Consider the following 18,718-nt stretch of genomic DNA (forward strand, 5'->3'; position numbering starts at 1 on the left):
GTCTAAAGATAGACTGGTTCGACTATAAAGCTAAGTCAGTGTAAAACTGAAAAATACTCAGATTTTGGATTCATTTTTCGAATAGTTAAACCCTCGTTAACCCTAAAATGACTTAGTTTATTATAATCCTTAATCATTTATTAATTAATATCTGTTAAAATTAGAATGGGCGAATTTAGGCCAATTTATGAAAATTGAAGTTGAAATATACTATACTTTTAAAAATGTTGTGTTTTTTTTAAAGTTCTAATATTCAATTAATAGCTAAATACCTGTCTCTTATACACATCTAGATGTGTATAAGAGACAGGATGAATGTATCAGCTTCAAAATAAAAAAGATTGCGCAGCCATAGTGATTGACAGTATGTAGTGCGCATTGAGAAAAGAAGGTGCTCTCCATTTCGTCATGTTCAATTTTTTGGTCAACTATGCCTGTTGAAATTTTGATGGCGGGGAACACATGGGGCTTCAAAGGCATCGCGCAAACGTTCTTTACGCGCTGCGGCAACTTTGATCTTGGTTCATCTGCATAGCGCTGCGTGCGCGTAGCTTTGCCGAGTGATCTCCTTCTCAATAATACCTCCATGGTTCGATTAAGGCTGAGATATGTTTGTTTAAGTGTCAAAATCTCAGTCAGAATCATTTTTTTAACAAATTTGAAATAATTCCTATGAAATATTATATTTCGATACTAGCAATGGAAAATATCATGTCGGCTGTTTTTATGTGTGATAACAGAACCTAAATCGAGGTAAGGCTAGGCCTAGCCTAGCAGCGCTGGATAGGCTAATGTTTTCGGCGCCTACGATATTTCTTCTCACGACCTATCGCAAAATAAAAATGAAAAATTCATCCACATTTGTTTTTTGTGTGGAACACAAAAAATCAAATTTCAGTCTTATTTTACATTTTTTTCATTCTTAGGAATGTCTAAATTCAGTTAAACTAGCAATTCCGTATTATATTTATAAATCTTTATAACATTATACAAAAATTAGATTTTTCTTAAAAACAGAAATTTTGCCGGGAATGGGGCTTTAAAAGACCAACCAAGGCCTAGGCCTAGAGTATCAAAATAAATATTGTACAAACAAATCTTTTATGTAAATTGAGTTTCTGTTATGGCCTTTTTCTATCAAAGATTTGGCTTGCTACCAATGCAGTTTTTAAATCTCTAGGCCTAGCCCCTAGCTAAGCCAAGCTAGCTAGGCCTAGGCTAGTCTGGCAAAAAAAAAAAAAAAAGGCCTAGGCCTAGGGCCTAGGCTAGACCTGGCCTAGGCCTAGAAGTAGGGTGCGTGGGCTAGGCCTAGGCTAGGCCTAAATATCCTTAATCTAATGTAAAGTGTAACATCAAATATAAATAAACAATGCTCACCAAAATAAATAACTACATCATAAGACAACAAAATCAAGCCTATGAGTGAAAGCCTTAGTATTTATAAAAGAGCCACAAACAATCTAAATTTGGGCCATCCACCATGTTTGTGTATCCAAGCAGCAAAAAGATACTACTCGAAACGGTAGTGGCTATCGGCACTGCCGCAGTGCCGATTTGGTACTGCCGCAGTGCCAAAAAAAGCTGCTGTTTTCTATCGGCACTGCCGCAGTGCCAAAAAGCTGCCGTTTTCTATCGGCACTGCCGCAGTGCCAAAAAGTTGCCGTTTTCTATCGGTACTGTCACAGTGCGAAAAGCTGCTGTTAATTAATCGAATCGATATTTTTATCGATAGATGACCTTGGTGTAATTCATAATTTATAATTTTATTTCACTCAAAACTAATGAGACTGTTTAGGCAAAAACGTGTCCCTGTACAAGATGCCTACCAGAGAAACAATGATAATGTTAATGGCAAATACATAATAATAATAATAATAATAATAATAATAATAATAATAATAATAATAATAATAATAATAATAATAATAAATAAATAAATAATAATAAAAAGTTAATGATAATAATAATAATGAATAAAGATCAAAATATATCATTGAAGTGAATTCAGTTATTTATTAAAACAAGATTTGGAGGGCTGGACTGTCATGAAGGTGTTGTATTAATGATGTTGTAAATATTTGCCTTTACTATATCAATAATTGATTAGGTCTAACTTAGCCTATATTATTGTTAACATTATATGAGAGGGCATTTATCAAGGGGTGAGGAAAGATTTTCCAAAGATGGATATTTTCCCCTTGTCCCCCAGTGTTTTTAATTCTAATTTCGTCAGAATTGATCCCAAATTCCTAAAATGTGCAATTTTTAGAGGACATTGGCCTACCCTGACAAAAAATGTGTGTTTTTTTTTTGTCTGGAGAAAAAAAAATTGATTTCCTCCTTACATGTATGTGGTTGCCAGTGTGACCACTGCTTAGGTAGTTACCCAAGATCTTGGGTATTTTGACTTGGTCTAGGGTTCTTGGGTATTCCGTTCAAATCCTTGGGTATTTTATTTTTACTAAGAAAATTAAATAGTTTTGTCATAGAGGAATAATTAAGAAGTAACAAAGTATGTCACTCCTTTCAAGTAAGCAAAACTCAACGAAGTGCACATAAAATTGTTAATTGACTGTTAATTTCTATAAACATGGGTTCAGAATTGTTTATTTGTGATTTGCGTTGCCATTGATCTTACCTAATTAATGCATTACATAATAAAACTTGATCACTGATCTACTGATAACACTGGCCGAATAACACTGGCCGACTGAGGGCGTATTTTCTATCTGTATTATTACCTCATGAATATTAATTTTAATAATTAACACAAACAATTACAATAAAAAATGGTTTATAAATTGAACTGAAAGGGAAACTATACATGCGAAAAACACGGTTTTTTTTCAAATTTTAATGCATTTTCAGGAAGCTTTTGCTGAATCTTGGGTAATCCAAAGATACTAGAAATACAAGAAAGAGTTTTCCACACAAAAAAAGTGTTCCACCGTGTTCCACCGAAATGCATGGTGGGAATACGAAAAATGGGACGCCCCCTACAGCTGGATCTAAAAAAACTTGTGCCCAACTTTCGTTACCAAGTCGTCGCGTATTTTATTATCAATTCTCAACAAAGATACTAGATATAAAAATAAACTGGAATAGACACCCAGACAGTGACATCGGTGATTACATAACCTCCTTGGTGGCGGTAGAAATCGTTGCTATTATCCAAATAATACACAAAACAATTAAAGCATAATCATGAATCAGTAAAGAATAAAACAACAATACAGCGTAGAATCGCATGGCCTGACGCACTCTTAGTGAAAAAGTTTTCCTCCATTAGTGAAAAGGAAGGCGCCTTTTGCGTCTGGATATACTTAGCAACGGAAGGGCGCCCTGTACGTTGGGCACGAAGAATAGCAAAGATCTTATAAACACGAGATAGCGTTCTCCGCGATTTACGCGTGAAAATTCTGTAATAAGGCATGAATGGCGCCCTCTTGCTAAATTGGAAACTTTTGACCCCTGACCGCTCGACTTTACCATTAGGGTATCAATCCTGTGAACAGCAGAACAGGAAGCGATTTTTTTTTCCGTACGAAACATTTGCATGAAACTTCACTCGGGCCATCTCGGATTGACTCGAGTGAGTACGATACGAGGAACAAGAGCAGACACTTCGCAATGTCGTGACGCTCGAGTTTTACTATTATTGCTCTTTCTATGTTTACCTACGGTAGGCCTATGAAATCTCACGGACTTATGGGATGTAAGATGTGTATAAGAGACAGAGTTACGACCAGGAATATCTAATATATATATATATATATATAATATTAAATATTTACTCACAAATTAATTATTATTATTATTATTATTGCTGTGCGAATATACTCATTTGAGGTTTATGCACATTATAGGACGATTATTATTATTATTAGTAGTAGTAGTAGTAGTAGTAGTAGTGTATAGTATTATCATTGTATTTTTTTATTATTATTATTATTATTATTATTATTATTTATTTTATTTTGTCTGGTACTGTTGGCCTTATTTCAGAATTCCTAAATTCATGTAGAGTATATTGTATAAGTAATCTCTGCTAATTAGCATGCATCAGCTCTGTATAGCTACGGTATATAAACCATTTGTTATTTTATAAAGTATTGGCCTAGCCCTTATTGTTTATGCTAATAAAGTGTTTAAAGAAGGTTTTTTGCAGGGACGACCGAGATATTCGTTTAGTAATAAACGTATTAATGTCACTAATTTTAACCTTTGTTATTTTTTCTAAAATAATGTGTTGTGCTCTTATTTATCTACCATTTATATCCATTACTAACATGGAAACACAAAAAGTGGTACTACTGCCATTTATTTATTTATTTTCATAGAAAACATCTCAAAATACCATCTTTAAAAACATTATTCATAAGAAGTTAACTAGATTTGTCTCTGGGCTAAAACATAACATAACTACAGGATCAATACAAATTTTAAAAAAACTAAAATTAAAATAGTAAGAGTCAAAACACATAAGTATAAAAAATACAAAGCAGATACAGTAATAAATACAGTTATTGTAGAATAATAGGCCTATACATACAATAGGCATACACGCAGGATGAAATGTAACGTACTGTACGTAGTGAATGTTGTAGAGGTCAAGGTTGAACGTGTTTCTGGAGACGTGAATGCGTTACAGAACCTCAATGTCACCGCATTACCTTCCGAAGCACGGCGGAAAAACCTGTAAAAAAAAAATCATTTTTACCATATTTTGGATAATTACTGTACTAAAAGTTGGTTTCTATTGATTATTAAGTAGTTTTCTACTCTCGTGTGGTAATATTTTTATCATTTTTGCACCCGTGTGGTCGCGAGTGGTTCCGTGTGGTATTTAGTACAGTAGGACCGCTAGTCTAGTAGAATTCGATCCAACTCGGCCACAAAAAGTTTGGCTACAGTCAACTCGGCCACAAGTTAACTCAGCCACAAGTAATTTACTGGTACTACACTTAGGAGTAACTTATCAAGTATAAAATACTAATTCTTTAATTATATACTATACTTAGTGTTATTATTATTGCTGTTATTATCGTTGTCATTGTTATTATTACTGTTGTTTTTATTATCGTTAGTTTTATTATTAATTATTAGTCTTAGCATTTACATTATGTATTGTTTAAATTTTTGCTGATATTATTGTTGCCATATAAATAATAAATAATTCTTGATAATCTATTTTTTAAATTTATATTATTATTATTATTATTATTATTATTATTATTATTATATATGGTCTTAGTATTATTATTTTAATAGTAATTTTAAAAATATTGTTATTGGTGTTTTATTGGTGTTTTTCTCATATTATTATTATTATAAATGTTGTTGTTGTTGTCACCTTTATTATCAATATTATTACCCTACTATTACTAAGTAGGCCTAGTATTAGAAGTATCACCATTATTATTATTACTATTTAGTATTACTATTATTATAAAAATAATCTTTAATTTATTATTGCTGGTATTATTGCTATTATCACCTTCAATATCGTTAATATCACTAATTAGTATTATCAAAATTGATATTTAAATATCGTTATTAATACCATATTAGTATTATTAGTATTGTTAAAAATAAATATTACTATTGATATTGTTGTTGTTATCACCTTTATTATCGTTATTATGACTAATTAGTATTAATAAAATAAATATTTAAAAAGAAAGTGTCACCTGTGATTCATGTCATTGGATGCATTCTTGTCACTGACGGGTTTCAAGCATAGCCCCCAATGGTCGAACAAGTATGAAGTACTGAAGCGAAATGTCTGTCACTTAACAATACCAATTGTTCCTACTGTGGATAGTTGATAGTAGATGCTATGTGCAGCACCTAATTTTAACGTAGGCCTAATTCTTGGGCGTGGTTCTAAAGAAAATAGTATCGAAATGCACGTCATCTTGCATTCATTTGAATTTAGTCGAATTCAAAATAAATTTTTAACATTTAAAAAATCATAATGTGGTTTTTCTATTTCAATTTTTTATGATTAGGTTTACAGTGTACTCATGTTTTATGTCAGTGTATTAATGTGAAAAAAATTAAACATTAATATATATGTTTTTCTTAATTATTAAGATTGCTTAAATTGTTAATGTTACATTATTGTCAGATTTTATTCCATTCTGTAAGTGGCAGGTTTTCTCTGTTGAATAAGAGTACAGTGTGAAGAAATGAATACCGTACAACGATCTCACAACGATAATCAGAATTTTACTAAAATATACTGTGTACTGGTACTTCATTTCAATCATATTAAAGAAAAAGGATGCAAAAACTGAGTAATATTTACATTTCATTTTAATTATAAATAACTTGTGGCTGAGTTGACTGTAGCCAAACTTTTTGTGGCCGAGTTGATTTGTGGCCGAGTTGACTTGTGGCCGAATTGACTTGTGGCTGAGTTGACCTGCTTCCGCTAGTAGAGGGCCCGGCCTAGCCCAGCACTGAAGCAGTTATCCACAATGCCTATTAAAATAAATATTGTACAAACAAATCTTTTATGTAAAATTTCGTGTCTGTTATAATCTTGATTTGAGTGTGCCGTATCCGGGTCCAGGGCAATGTCTGGGGAAATGTCCCGATCAGCTGCTGGTGATATGGCATAATATTACCGAGGTTCATCAGCACCCAATGTCCTGCAGCTCGTATACAGGCCTATGGATATAGTGCATGTGACCTACATTATAATATTTAAGCCCTACCTCTAAAAATGTGCATTAACAAACAGTACTCACCCTCGGCGTAGACGTTGGGTGTTGATGAACCTCGGTATTATGCCTATCACCAGCAGTTATTCCCAGTGGTGAATCCAACTTCCAGCTTCCTATCCTGGTAACAGTTATAAGTCCTTGATTTAATAATCTGCTGTATCCCTTGCTGTGCCATTTTCGATAGGTGATAGTCTGCTACCTGTAGACCACACACAATAGGCCCTAATTGTAACTTAACTGCACTGGTGAATATTTATTACTTTGTAATTTGCAAACAAATTATTTATAAACCATGGCTTCCTACGATATCATTATTTATATATAATGGCTCTCGACCACGACGGTTATTTATATATAATTGGCAGTAAGAAACCATTATTTAGATATAATGACCTTGACATGATAACACATGTGCATTATATACATATGAGTTTGAAGTCCAAGCATTATATACATATAATGGTTTTGTGATAGCTATTATTTATATATAATAAAATCAGTGAATTTAATATATAAATAATTGTAAGTTACATTTCATTGATTTTATACATAATGATTTGTTAACTTTTCATTAATTATATATAATGGAATCAGTGAACTTATACATAAATAATTGTAAGTTACTTTTCATTATTTACATATGATGTAATGATACATGTTACCCTTTCCTTATTTATATATAATGAAACCAGTAACCTTATTATATATAAATAATGTTTGGTTACCCTTTTATTATTTATATATAATGAAATCAGTATACTAATTATATGTAAATAATGAAAATGTTAACGCAATGATTTGCATATAATCTTTTAGATGTAAAAGCATTATATATAAATAATGGGTGATCTAATTATATGTTACGTAATGAATTATATATAAATAATTGTGTTAAATAATAAATTTACACTTGGCACCTCATACGATTTACTGTTTATGAATACTACAGTGTAGAACAATGAGTAAGAAGAAAAGTTTGTTACAAAGACTTGCTGAAGGGATCGTAATTGGAGATGGTAGTTACATATTTACACTCGAGAGAAGAGGATATGTGTTAGCGGGCGCCTGGACTCCTGAAGTTGTTCTTGAGAATCCTGACGCTGGTGAGTTTTTTTGAGAGGGTGAGAAATGGTGTGGTTTGGGGATGTAGGAAAAATGGCCCCGGTAAAAACGGCCCCGGCAAAAATGGCCCCGGTCAAAATGGCCCAAAATGACAAGTAGGTAAAAATGGCCCCAATAAAAAAATTCATTAATAGAAATGACTTTTTTTTTTAAATCTTCAAATATTTAAATACTATAAAATAGCAAGTATTGGATCAATAAATAAAAAATGGCCCCAATTATAAAATTCAATAAAAAAGAAATTTTTAAATGCTGTAAAATACTCTTTAGCAAAAATTGAATTAATAAATCAACAGAAACCATATGCATATTTGAAAAATAAAACAACTTAGTTTCTAGCTGATTGATTAATAGATATTTTTTGTATGGGCGACTGTTATTTATTATTATTCTCTTTTAAAAAAAATAATAATTTGATGTTCATATCAACCCATTTTTGCGGGGTTTAGCAATACCCCGATAAAATTTCTAGAAAATTGTGATTCCACTTCTGTGAAATTGGCCACAAATAAATTATTTTAGTATTAATAAATGCACGATTTATGTTGATTTATTGATTAAATTGTTGCTATTTTTTAACATTTAAATGAAAAAAAAAAAAAAATAAGTGTTATTCATGGCTTTTTTTTATCTTTGTGTATGTAATTACTGCAAAAAGTAAAATATAAATGTCTATTTATTTGATGTTAGATTTTTTTTTTTTAAACTAAATTATTTCAGGTTAAAAAAAATGCATATAATGATTTTTTTTTTAAATCGGTTTTAATACAGAATTTTATTATTGTTGTCCATTTTTACCTACCTGTCATTTGGGGACATTATAACCGGGGCCATTTTTACCGTACACCGTGGCTTGGCATTCCTGCCCGAAAGCCAAGTAAGGCCTGGGCCTATCCCCAAGCCTTCTTTATGGCAGTGAAGGCAGCAGGCCTCCCGCACGGTGCTGGCTGAGCAGGAGAGGCGGCGCGTGTGCAATGGTTAAGGTAATCCTTGATTCTGTGGGTCAATCTGTAATACGTATTTTTATTTATTCAATTCAATAAGAAACTGAACTGTCATAACCTGTTAGTGTGGAGTTCAGCGGCATAGCTAGGTGAAAACGGGCCCCAGTGCAAGATTAATTGCCGGGCCCTTTGATGAAGCATTGCTGTATGTAGTAGGCCTGAATGGCTAGTGGTTGGAGGGGGAGGGGGTGGGGCTGAGATCGTTAATTTCCTCTGGGGATAGGGAACCCCTGAGTGGCGTATTTAAGTGGAAGCCAGCCTCCTCCACCCCAAAATTTATCAAAATTATAAAAACAATGGTGAAAAGGGAAGATTTTAACCAAATCTTGGTCAGAGAAAAAAGTGCCATTTCCGGCCATATCTAGTAATCAATAATTACTCCTGTAATTGAGGAGCACACTGGCCATTTTTTTTTCAAGAATATTAAATTATTTATAATTATTATCTATAGGCCTATTGATGAATGGATCTCTACAGCCCTACCCCAGTGCTTTGCACTGGCTGCATAGCTTAAAAGCTATGCCACTGTTGGTATTACACAAAACTCGACAATAAGGAAATGCTTGTATTTAGAATAAATCTATACAGCAGTTACTATTTTTATTCATATCTGGCCTCTGCCTTCTTCGTAATTTTTAACCTTAATTTTTCACCAGTTCGTCAACTACATAAAGAGTACTTGTGGGCTGGTGCCGATGTGCTACAAACATCAACTTTCTTTGCTCAGGATGGTACCCTTCAAAGCAAGTTTAGGGGTGTTGACATAGCATACACTGTAAGTTGAAATTATTATTATTAAACTTATGTTATATGCATTTATTACACCAGGAAGATGATGTAATCGGGGATGTAATAAATCTCCCTGACTACACACTCTAATTCCTTGAATCTCATCCCCTGGACTGCGGTCCAAAAACGAATTGCCTGCTTCAAAATTTGGACCGCAAGTTAGATCTAAAAAAATTATTAAAGTACTGTGTGAATTGTCAGATTTTGATGCGATTGGTACCTAAGGTACTATGCATCTATTGTCAATTTACTTTGAGCACAAAAACAAGTACTGTAATCAATCAAAACCTGCTTATCTACTGTATGAACCTCATGATCCCTGGCTAAAAATATAGTTATTTTTGTAGCAGAATAAATAAGTGTACAATATTTAATTTGTATTTCATTGTAGTTTGAAGATAATTCTATGATAATGTATACATTTTGTTCATTCAATAAGTATTATTTTTCTTTTAAAATAAACACCTTTGCATTATAATGATAGGCAATTTTCCAACACTTTCATATATTCAAGAAGTTCTCCTCGGGGAGAAAAAGCACAATTTGTTGGGGAGAAAATAAATTGAAATCTCTAAATTTTCGGGGGCTTCGCCCCCCTGGACCACTTTCGAAACCTTTTAATCGAACCTGGACCACGGTCACTTTGCTTTCGTCGGCGCCACCCCTGCATTGATCCCCAGCTCCCTTGGTATGGCATGTCACCACTGAACATACGCTGAAAAATATCATCTAAGTTCATTAGTGGACTGTTCGCAGTTTAAGACACCACAAAGTCAAATTTATTATTTACTTATAGTGCAAAGAATTGAACGATGCTGCATGTAGCCTAGTGCATGAAGTGGCCGGTGAACAAACTCTCATCTGTGGTAGTATTTGTGAGACTGTGATTTATAAAGACATCAATTCAAAAGAAGCTGTACAGAAGGAATTCAGAAAACAATGTCAAGTATTTAAAGAAAACAACGTTGATTTCTTATTGGCTGAGGTATTAGGAGTCAAATGCAATGTACTAAAGTAGGCATGTTGATGCCAAATCATTACCTCTCTTGTTTTAATACTATAATGTATTTAAAGTTGCATATGGAAGTTTAATTATTTGTATATTTATGTATTTATAATGTACTATCAGTCAAAAATTATTATTTTATTCTATTTTTTTATATGTTTAATTTTAAGTTAATAACTTACTTAAAATTAAGCAATTGAAATTTGGAATTAACATTTTCAATTGTTTGCAATTCAAAATGATAATATATCTTTAAGTCATGGAAGTAACATACAAATGATGATAATGAAGTTTAATCTATATACATTTATTTACATAATTCAATATTTCTAGTTTTTCAACTCTATAATTGAGATGGAATGGGCCATTGAGATTATGAAGGAAACTGGTTTAACAGCCTGTGCATCCATGAAAATTTGTACACTTGGTGACATAGATAAGGTAACACCACAGGAGTGTGCTGTTAGAATGTGTAGAGCAGGTGAGAACACTAAGTAGTACACTATAAATGTAAATTATTATTATTATTCACAAGGATGTTGGGTGCTGGGACAGGTCCAGAATTTGCAGGAGGGGTGCAGATAGAAAAGGAGAACTGTATAAATTACATATAAGTTTAAAGGACATGGGGAAGCATGATCTATTGTCTTGTCACGCTCCCATCTTCTGAGAGACCTGAAAGCCAAAAATAATATTAGATTAACTTAAAAATTATTTACGTAAATCCCTCAAATTTTTCAGGTGGCGACCCACATTCAGACTCCCTCTTTGGCGACCCAAGGCATATATTAAAATAAAAATCAAATTAAATTGTTTACACACATACAAAAAACAATAGGCTCTGTCTTATTACCATGAATTCTGCCAAGTTTGAAACCATCGGACTTGCGAGACTTTTTTTTATACCTTGTTTCGCTAACTTATTTTTTTAAAGATCATCACATTAGGGCGGAAAAAAATTAAAATAAAATTTTGCTTTCTTATTTAGCAAGCAGGCGGAGGAGAAAATAAAAATAAAATTTTATTAGAGAATATAAAGAGTGTAGTAATGGGATGGATGGTTAAATGCTTTAAATTTATATTCTGTAATTAGGAAGAAATATACTTATATTATTTTTAGAGATTTCAAGGCAATGACGGGCATAATAAAAATGAAGAAAAACTTTTTTTTATGAAATTTTAATTTTTTTTTTGCCTTACCCAATTAATTAAATATTAATTATGCAAATGAGCAATTAGCATATTCATACACATACTTGTACCAAAACCAATAGGCTCTGTCTTCTTATGACCATCTTACATTCTGCCAAGTTTAAAACCAATCGGAATTAACAAACTTTATTTATCGTGGTTGGTAGCAAGCACAGGGGTCCCAAGTCTCCTAGAAGTAGTGGGAGTCTCCCCCAAGCAAGCAAGAATCTCCCACAAATTCATAATATTTGTATGTTTTTACTAGTGCTACAGTACTTTTCCCACCACGTGCAGCAAAATAAAGTTAAATGTGTTAAAGTCAGACTCCGGAGGAAAAAAATGTTTGATATGATGTAGATCTGATTTTTCTAAAACAGAAAAAATTTATTTGACGAAGAACTGGAGAACATTGAATGAATACAGATTTTTGAATATTTAAAAACTGGGGGAAAAAGGTGTAAAATTTCCCCCCCAGTTTTTAAATATTCAAAAATCTGTATCTCATTCACCGTTCCCCAGTTTTTCGTCAAACAACTTTTTTCTGTCTTAGAAAAATCAGTTCTACAACATATCAAAATTTTTTTTTCCTCCGGAGCCTGACTTTAAGGAAGCTTTGAAATAAATAAAAAATATGTAAAATATAAAATAAGGAAATTTTTAAAGTCTTTAGCTCACCTCAGTCAATTATTATAATACTGCAAATTAGAGTGATGTAATTCGTTTTGGATGAATAAATGTTACTTTCAATTTTACTAACAATCTTTTCATAACACGATGTAATTATATCTTCAATATAATAATGCCTATAGGCCTGTAATGAGTGAATAGTAAAAAAAATTTTAAACTTGACTATTGTATTTGCAGGTGCAGATGTAGTTGGAGTTAATTGTTCATTTGGTCCTGATATTGCACTGAAGACATTAGCCATGATGAAGGAAGGCCTGGAAAATGCTGGCCTTAAACCATACCTAATGAGCCAGCCTCTAGGCTACCATACCAAAGAGCTTGAAAACAACCGGATTGGTTATACTGAGCTTCCAGAATTTCCATTTGGTACGGAGGCGAGACTTTTTTATACTGTCGCGCTTGTTTCGCGAACTTATTTTTTTAAAGATCAGAGGAGGAGTGCGGGAAAAGTATAAAAATGAATTTTGTTTTCTTATTTAGCAAATGGTTGTGCCAAAACATCCAGACGTAGGAGAAAATAAATTGTTATTGTTGAATGTAAACAGTGTAGTAATGGGATGCTTAAATGCTTTAAATGTACTGTATGTAATTAGGAAGAAATATACCTACTGTATCTCATTTTTGTACACTTAAGGCAGCAGCTGGCATAATAAAAATGAAGAAAAACTTTAATTTTTTATGGCGGCGGTTGCACTATTGGTTGCACTATTTATTTGAAATCATCATTATTGGTGGGCGGCAAGGTATAAAAGAAGTCTTGTCTGAACTACAAAAATTAATTTGAAATCTTACTGTCTTCAAGCACTCACACAGACCAAAGATAAATTTGTTGACCAACAGTCAGCCAACGCATTGTGTACCTAGCCTACAGTAGATACAGTGTAGCCTCCAGATAGGGATCCATTTGTTTATTATTGCAGTACATACTGTATAAAAACATGCAAATAGTGGACAAGGTCCATTTCAACCCCCATTCCATCCACCCCTTTCACAAAAAAAGTAAAAACTATAAAATATAATTTCAGATTTAATTAAAGTTTAAACAATATAATAATAATTTAAATAAATACAAAGCACATTTAACTTTTAACAAATAAACAAACAAAAGCATTTACTGTTGATTTTTAACCTTCAGTGCATATTTATTACATGATGCATACTTCTACTAACCAAGCATTCAATTCAATTTATGACCATTGATTAATTTCAGAATTCATAAAAATCACAAAATAAGAGCATGGCCTTGAAAAACAAGTTTGTATTCAAAGTATACCCTACCACCTGTAATGACGTACAAAACCAAATTTAATAAATTTTATATATTTAAGTTAATAACAAAAATTTTTATGAACAATTAAAAGCAATTCTTTTTCAAATTCTTTAGGTTTCCCCAAATTGTACAATATAAAAGTAAGTAATACTGTATGTCATCATTGTCAACAGGGAAAGAAAAAGATAAGAAAAGAAAAAGGAGAATGTAAAGTTAGAATGAAAAGACATGAAAAGAAATAGAAGGAAAATAAAGATCAATTAAATGAAAAGACAGGAAGAGCAAACGAATAAAAGGAGTTTAGAAAGGAACTATATATGTTTAACAATGCGAAATATTAATATTTTTTTTTTAGCATTAGAAACCAGAGCACTTAACCGTATAGAAGCTCATCAGTATGCACGGAAGGCTTATGAACTTGGTGTTCGCTATATCGGCGGTTGTTGCGGATTTGAACCACACCTAATTAGGGCAATTGCAGAGGAGGTAAGGCCACCAGGGGTTCATGAGGAGGCAGGAGCTACAGTACTTCCTGGAGATTTGATTTAATAATGTATTTTGCTGCACATGATACCCATGGGTAGATTTTATGGAAGACAAGTAGCATGAAATAGCAAAAATGTGCAAACACACTGAATTTGTTGTAGCCATGGCAAGTCTCCAAGAGATTTTTACCTGCTTATGGAGTTGGACAATTTGATTTTCAAAAAACTCATGGGTAACTTGGGACCTTGGCACTATACAACATTTTGAAAAAAAGCAAGTTCTTAATATAATTTGTAAGATTAAATTCACACTCTGGTGTTCATAGTTTCCATTTAAAAATGTTATTTTAATTTTATGTTTACTACTTAGTTGGCACCAGAGCGAGGATTTAGGCCTCCTGGCAAAGAGAAGAGCAGTGTTTGGGGAAGTGGTCTAGCAAAAAGTCACGTAGAATCCCAAAATAAAAGGTAGGCTAAAAGTAAAGTAGTGTGAGCTGTCAGTTTTTATCATTAATATATCCTCAATGATCCCAAACAAAAAAATAGATTTTACTATCACTTACCACTAAACTACAAACAACTACAGTAGTTTGGAATACAAAAATATGCGATTCAAATAAACTAAAAAACCATGGGCCTTAATGATAATTTTGACATAAGAGCATATGAAACTGTATACACACAGTAGATTAGATTCCTTTCAAGTATATTCACTTGATCAAATTGATACATTTTCCTCCATTTTTTGCTTATTTTTATTATTAAAAAGGGTTTTATTTCTGATTTCATTTCAGGGCAAGCAAAGATTACTGGCTAAAGATTCAGCCTTCAACTGGAAAATGAATGAAAAAAAATAAAAGAATGAATTCAAGCTAATGTTCAATATCAATGCTATGCTACAGACATAGCCGTCACTTCTAATAAATTGAATACTAAATTGAAGAATTCACCTGTCATTTATTATTATAATGTATTTATTATGTTGCATTGTAAACAAAAAAACAAAAAAACATTTCTTTGAATGTGCCCTTGTATGATTTATTTTTAAAATGAAGCAATAAAAGTCGAAATAAGAAAAAAAAAATTGAAGAATGCACATTAATAATTATGTCACAATAAAAAAAAATTGTCAATTAAATAATTTATACCGAATATGGTAATAATATACAGTATTTTAACAATGTTTTAAGCAGCTTGGATTGGAGACAGGTCTGCGATTCTCTCTGTTGATTGCCTAGTAATACTGTACCATGGCTCTTAGGACTAATAGTTTTAATACTAAAATATATATATTAAAATAAAATAAAAATATTAAAAATACTAATAGGCACCAACAATTATAGGCTTAGTAGTACAGTAATATACTTGCGAGCACCACTGTATTTCTATCTCTTTAAACTGCCCTCCTCTTTAATATAAATTTAGCCTTTTCTATATAATAATTGAATATTATAATAAAAAGAAATGTTAACTAATTCAGAATTATATATTTTAATCTTAATTATGGGAATGTTAGCCAGAAATAAACTGGATTGCTTATTAAAAATGAAGTGATAAAAAAGTATTGTACTGTACAATATTAAACAGTGAACGCACATACATTGTACTGTACTATTACGACTTAAGTGATTTTGAACGTGATTTAAGATACATAATGTCCTGAGCCAAAGAAAATACACTTATTTTAAAATGTTCTGGGAGATTGACTGTCCCTCTTTCTGGTTGGTCTTCGCTCAAATTAGTAATCCATGCTAAGAAATTGAACAATCTAGCTGGTACTGTTTCATCGTCAAAGGTCATGACATCTGGGTTAGTTGGTATATCCATAATAGCCCTGAGGCCCAATGCTGCATGATACATGTCAACAGGAAGTGAACAAGGCGACTCTTGATCTAGAATGGTTGTGGAGAGAGGTTGATTCATGCTGTCATCTGATCCATCAGCATCTTCAAACCTATCCTCCATATCATCACGGGCCTTGGATGGTGTTTGAATGGATGAAGAGGATTGTTCTGTGTCCTGTTTCGTGGCAATCTCAACATTCTTCTTTACAAAGTTTTCCAAAGAAAGACATTCCGTAAAAACAAATTCAGTTTTTATTATTTTTGATGGTTGTATGAAACACAGGACTGGGTATGACATTATCATTCTGGCTTTAAGTTGTGCAGTGGTGAGGGCTGATGCATCCTTTCCTTCGACATCAGATACTTCTTTGATGAATGATTTGTTCATTTCACTTAGTCTTAAAATCTCTTTCTTTTTTATAATTCGTTCCTCAATAAACTTTCTGCAGAAATTAGTGTAAGACACAACATATAACTGCTGCTGCTCAACTGGGTCTTTATTCTTACATCCTCTAGAAAGGATATTGGTGTACCTCTTATAGCAAGTTCTGTGGCATTTAACCTGAAAATCAGTTGACCTTTTATCTCCTAAAATCTTCAAAACCACCTCATCTTGCCTCAAAATGGCAGCTTTGACTATTTTCTCTGCACCTCCTTTCACACAGGCTCCTAATTTTTCAAGACGTTGCACACCTGTTCTTCTATCCGTCTCTGATCGCCTGCGTCTACATAGAACGCATTCATTCAGAGGAACAAGCAGTAATTCCTGTTTCTGATCTACAATTGCAAAAGGATTTTGGTCTTGGGTGGGTATAACAGGAGACTGTCCATCACTGTAATTCTTTGTGCCATCAAGTTCCTCATCATTATTATCCATCACCTCTTCAGTAGAGAGCGTTTCAGTATAAACAAATTCACTTCTGACTATTTCAGTCGGTTGTGAGAAACAAAGAACTGGGTATGATATCCTCAATCTGTCTTTAAGTTGTGAAGTAGTGTGGCATGATGCATCCTTTCCTTCCATATCAGATACTTCTTTGATGAAAGACTTGTTCAATTCACCAAGTCGTAAAATTTCTTTCTTTCTGATGATTCGTTCCTCAATAAACTTCTTGCAGAAATGAATGTAAGCTGCAACATATAAGTGTTCCTGCTGTGATGTGACTTTACTAACCTTTTTTGAAGCCTTCACAATTTTAGTGTACCTCAAATGGCACAATTTATGGCACTTTTCTTTTACAACATCAGAATTTCCACCTCTTAAAGTTTTCAAAAGCACCTTATCTTGCTTTAAAATGGCTGCTTCAACTAAAATCTCAAAACCTAATTTCTCACAACTCACTAACCTCTCTTGAAATTTTTTACCAGTGATATTGTTTTTGATAAACAGGTCACCTTTGCAAATAACACACCCACTCTGAATTACTTGATCACTTGTCGATGAGAGACATCTTTTCTTGGCGAGTAAGGAATTCAGAAGGGAATTGCGTTCTGGATCATCAGCTCCTACAAAAGAAACAGATCATATATCTCCGCATAAATATACTATATTGAATGATACATTCTTCACAGTTGCATTTGAATTGGCATTTCGACATCATTTATTACTGTATATCATTCAAATAGTCGTACGGTATATATATTTTGGAGAGGACTTGTATAGCTTAGATGCTTGCTTTCTAATCCCAAGGTCCTAGGTTTAATAGAGGGAAATGGCGAACCGAGATGACGTCACTGAAATTTGGCAAGTTGGGTATGGAATGATAAACAAATCGAAACTCGCTATGTTATTGTGTATGAGGTGTGTTGAAAAGGGCAAGTAAACGAACGTTTTAAACACATTTAAAACAGTAGCATGGCAATTTTTACAATGCCCTGTAACATTTTATATTGTATAGGCAGATTTGAACACATTTTAGTTAAATTTGTATTTAATTAAAACCATAAATTGTGTCACCTACCAGCCAACCAAGTGCTAGGTCAACTTGTACACAAAATATCGGACGATATTTCACTTAAGCCGTCTGAACTATAGTCCAAAAACTGATAAATTATATTTCTCCTTAAAGGAAGTCCACGATTTCCCATCCGTCTCTTTTACTCCTTTAGATATCCAATTGCTCATAGTGAGCGGAGTAAATTTTGGAATATCTACTAGTGATTTTTTAAAGTTTAAGTTCCATTTGAAATTACAAATACAGCAAGAATCATGGGTATCACAGCAAAAACATTGAGAAGAGGATAGGAAATTAGCGCCTTCAACGGTTTATTATGATTTTATACCCAATACGATTGTCGACGTCTGTTCGCCATTTCCCTGTATTCCTTTGACAGCAGGACTTTTTTCACCACTAAAAACTCCTTAGGCCTCATAACAAGACTTGCTTTATAAAGGATCGTCCATCCTGTAATTAGTGAGTTACCCGCTGTTGCGAATCAAATGAAATAAATAAATGAAAAAAATTACTGAACTAAAGGTTATCTAGTAGATAATTCCTCAGTGGAGATCAATCTACCAAGGTTGCTAACATTTGTAGAGTGCCACAATCCACTAAAACCAGGGGTTCCCCCCACTGGACAGGTCAAGAG

General features: G+C 32.9%; 3 protein-coding genes across 5 annotated transcripts in view; 1 reads left to right on the plus strand and 2 right to left on the minus strand.

The window, feature by feature from the left end:
• LOC117122266 (coiled-coil domain-containing protein 178-like) overlaps positions 1-1,522 on the minus strand; it is a 27,200-nt gene extending 25,678 nt beyond the window's left edge. For both annotated transcript variants that reach the window (XM_033267802.1, XM_033267801.1), the window contains exon 1: positions 1,378-1,522. The gene's annotated coding sequence lies outside the window, so the exon portion shown is untranslated. The remainder of the gene's footprint in view (positions 1-1,377) is intronic.
• A 6,139-nt stretch (positions 1,523-7,661) lies between these two features.
• LOC117122225 (S-methylmethionine--homocysteine S-methyltransferase BHMT2-like) lies at positions 7,662-15,227 on the plus strand. Its single transcript, XM_033267736.1, has 8 exons — positions 7,662-7,834; positions 9,514-9,632; positions 10,443-10,631; positions 10,986-11,133; positions 12,708-12,896; positions 14,156-14,286; positions 14,656-14,753; positions 15,080-15,227. The coding sequence occupies exons 1-8, from the start codon at positions 7,690-7,692 to the stop codon at positions 15,126-15,128; spliced, it is 1,068 nt and encodes a 355-aa protein (XP_033123627.1). The 5' UTR covers positions 7,662-7,689; the 3' UTR covers positions 15,129-15,227.
• A 642-nt stretch (positions 15,228-15,869) lies between these two features.
• Positions 15,870-18,718, minus strand: part of LOC117122224 — a 6,948-nt gene continuing 4,099 nt past the window's right edge. For both annotated transcript variants that reach the window (XM_033267735.1, XM_033267734.1), the window contains one exon: positions 15,870-17,635. In XM_033267735.1, the coding sequence (XP_033123626.1) occupies positions 15,900-17,635 (1,736 nt within the window). In that variant the 3' untranslated portion in view covers positions 15,870-15,899. The remainder of the gene's footprint in view (positions 17,636-18,718) is intronic.

The sequence above is a fragment of the Anneissia japonica genome, unplaced genomic scaffold (assembly GCF_011630105.1).
Source record: "Anneissia japonica isolate Jap-2015-1 unplaced genomic scaffold, ASM1163010v1 scaffold287708_len1499824_cov190, whole genome shotgun sequence".
NCBI lineage: Eukaryota > Metazoa > Echinodermata > Crinoidea > Comatulida > Comatulidae > Anneissia > Anneissia japonica.

Bases quoted from the DNA above. Each gene is read 5' to 3' on its own strand.
- LOC117122225 (XM_033267736.1), top strand. From the start codon at position 7,690: ATGAGTAAGAAGAAAAGTTTGTTACAAAGACTTGCTGAAGGGATCGTA. The intron at 12,897-14,155 runs GTACGGAGGCGA...TTTTTTTTTTAG, and splicing joins GCTTCCAGAATTTCCATTTG to CATTAGAAACCAGAGCACTT. The intron at 14,287-14,655 runs GTAAGGCCACCA...TTTACTACTTAG, and splicing joins TTAGGGCAATTGCAGAGGAG to TTGGCACCAGAGCGAGGATT.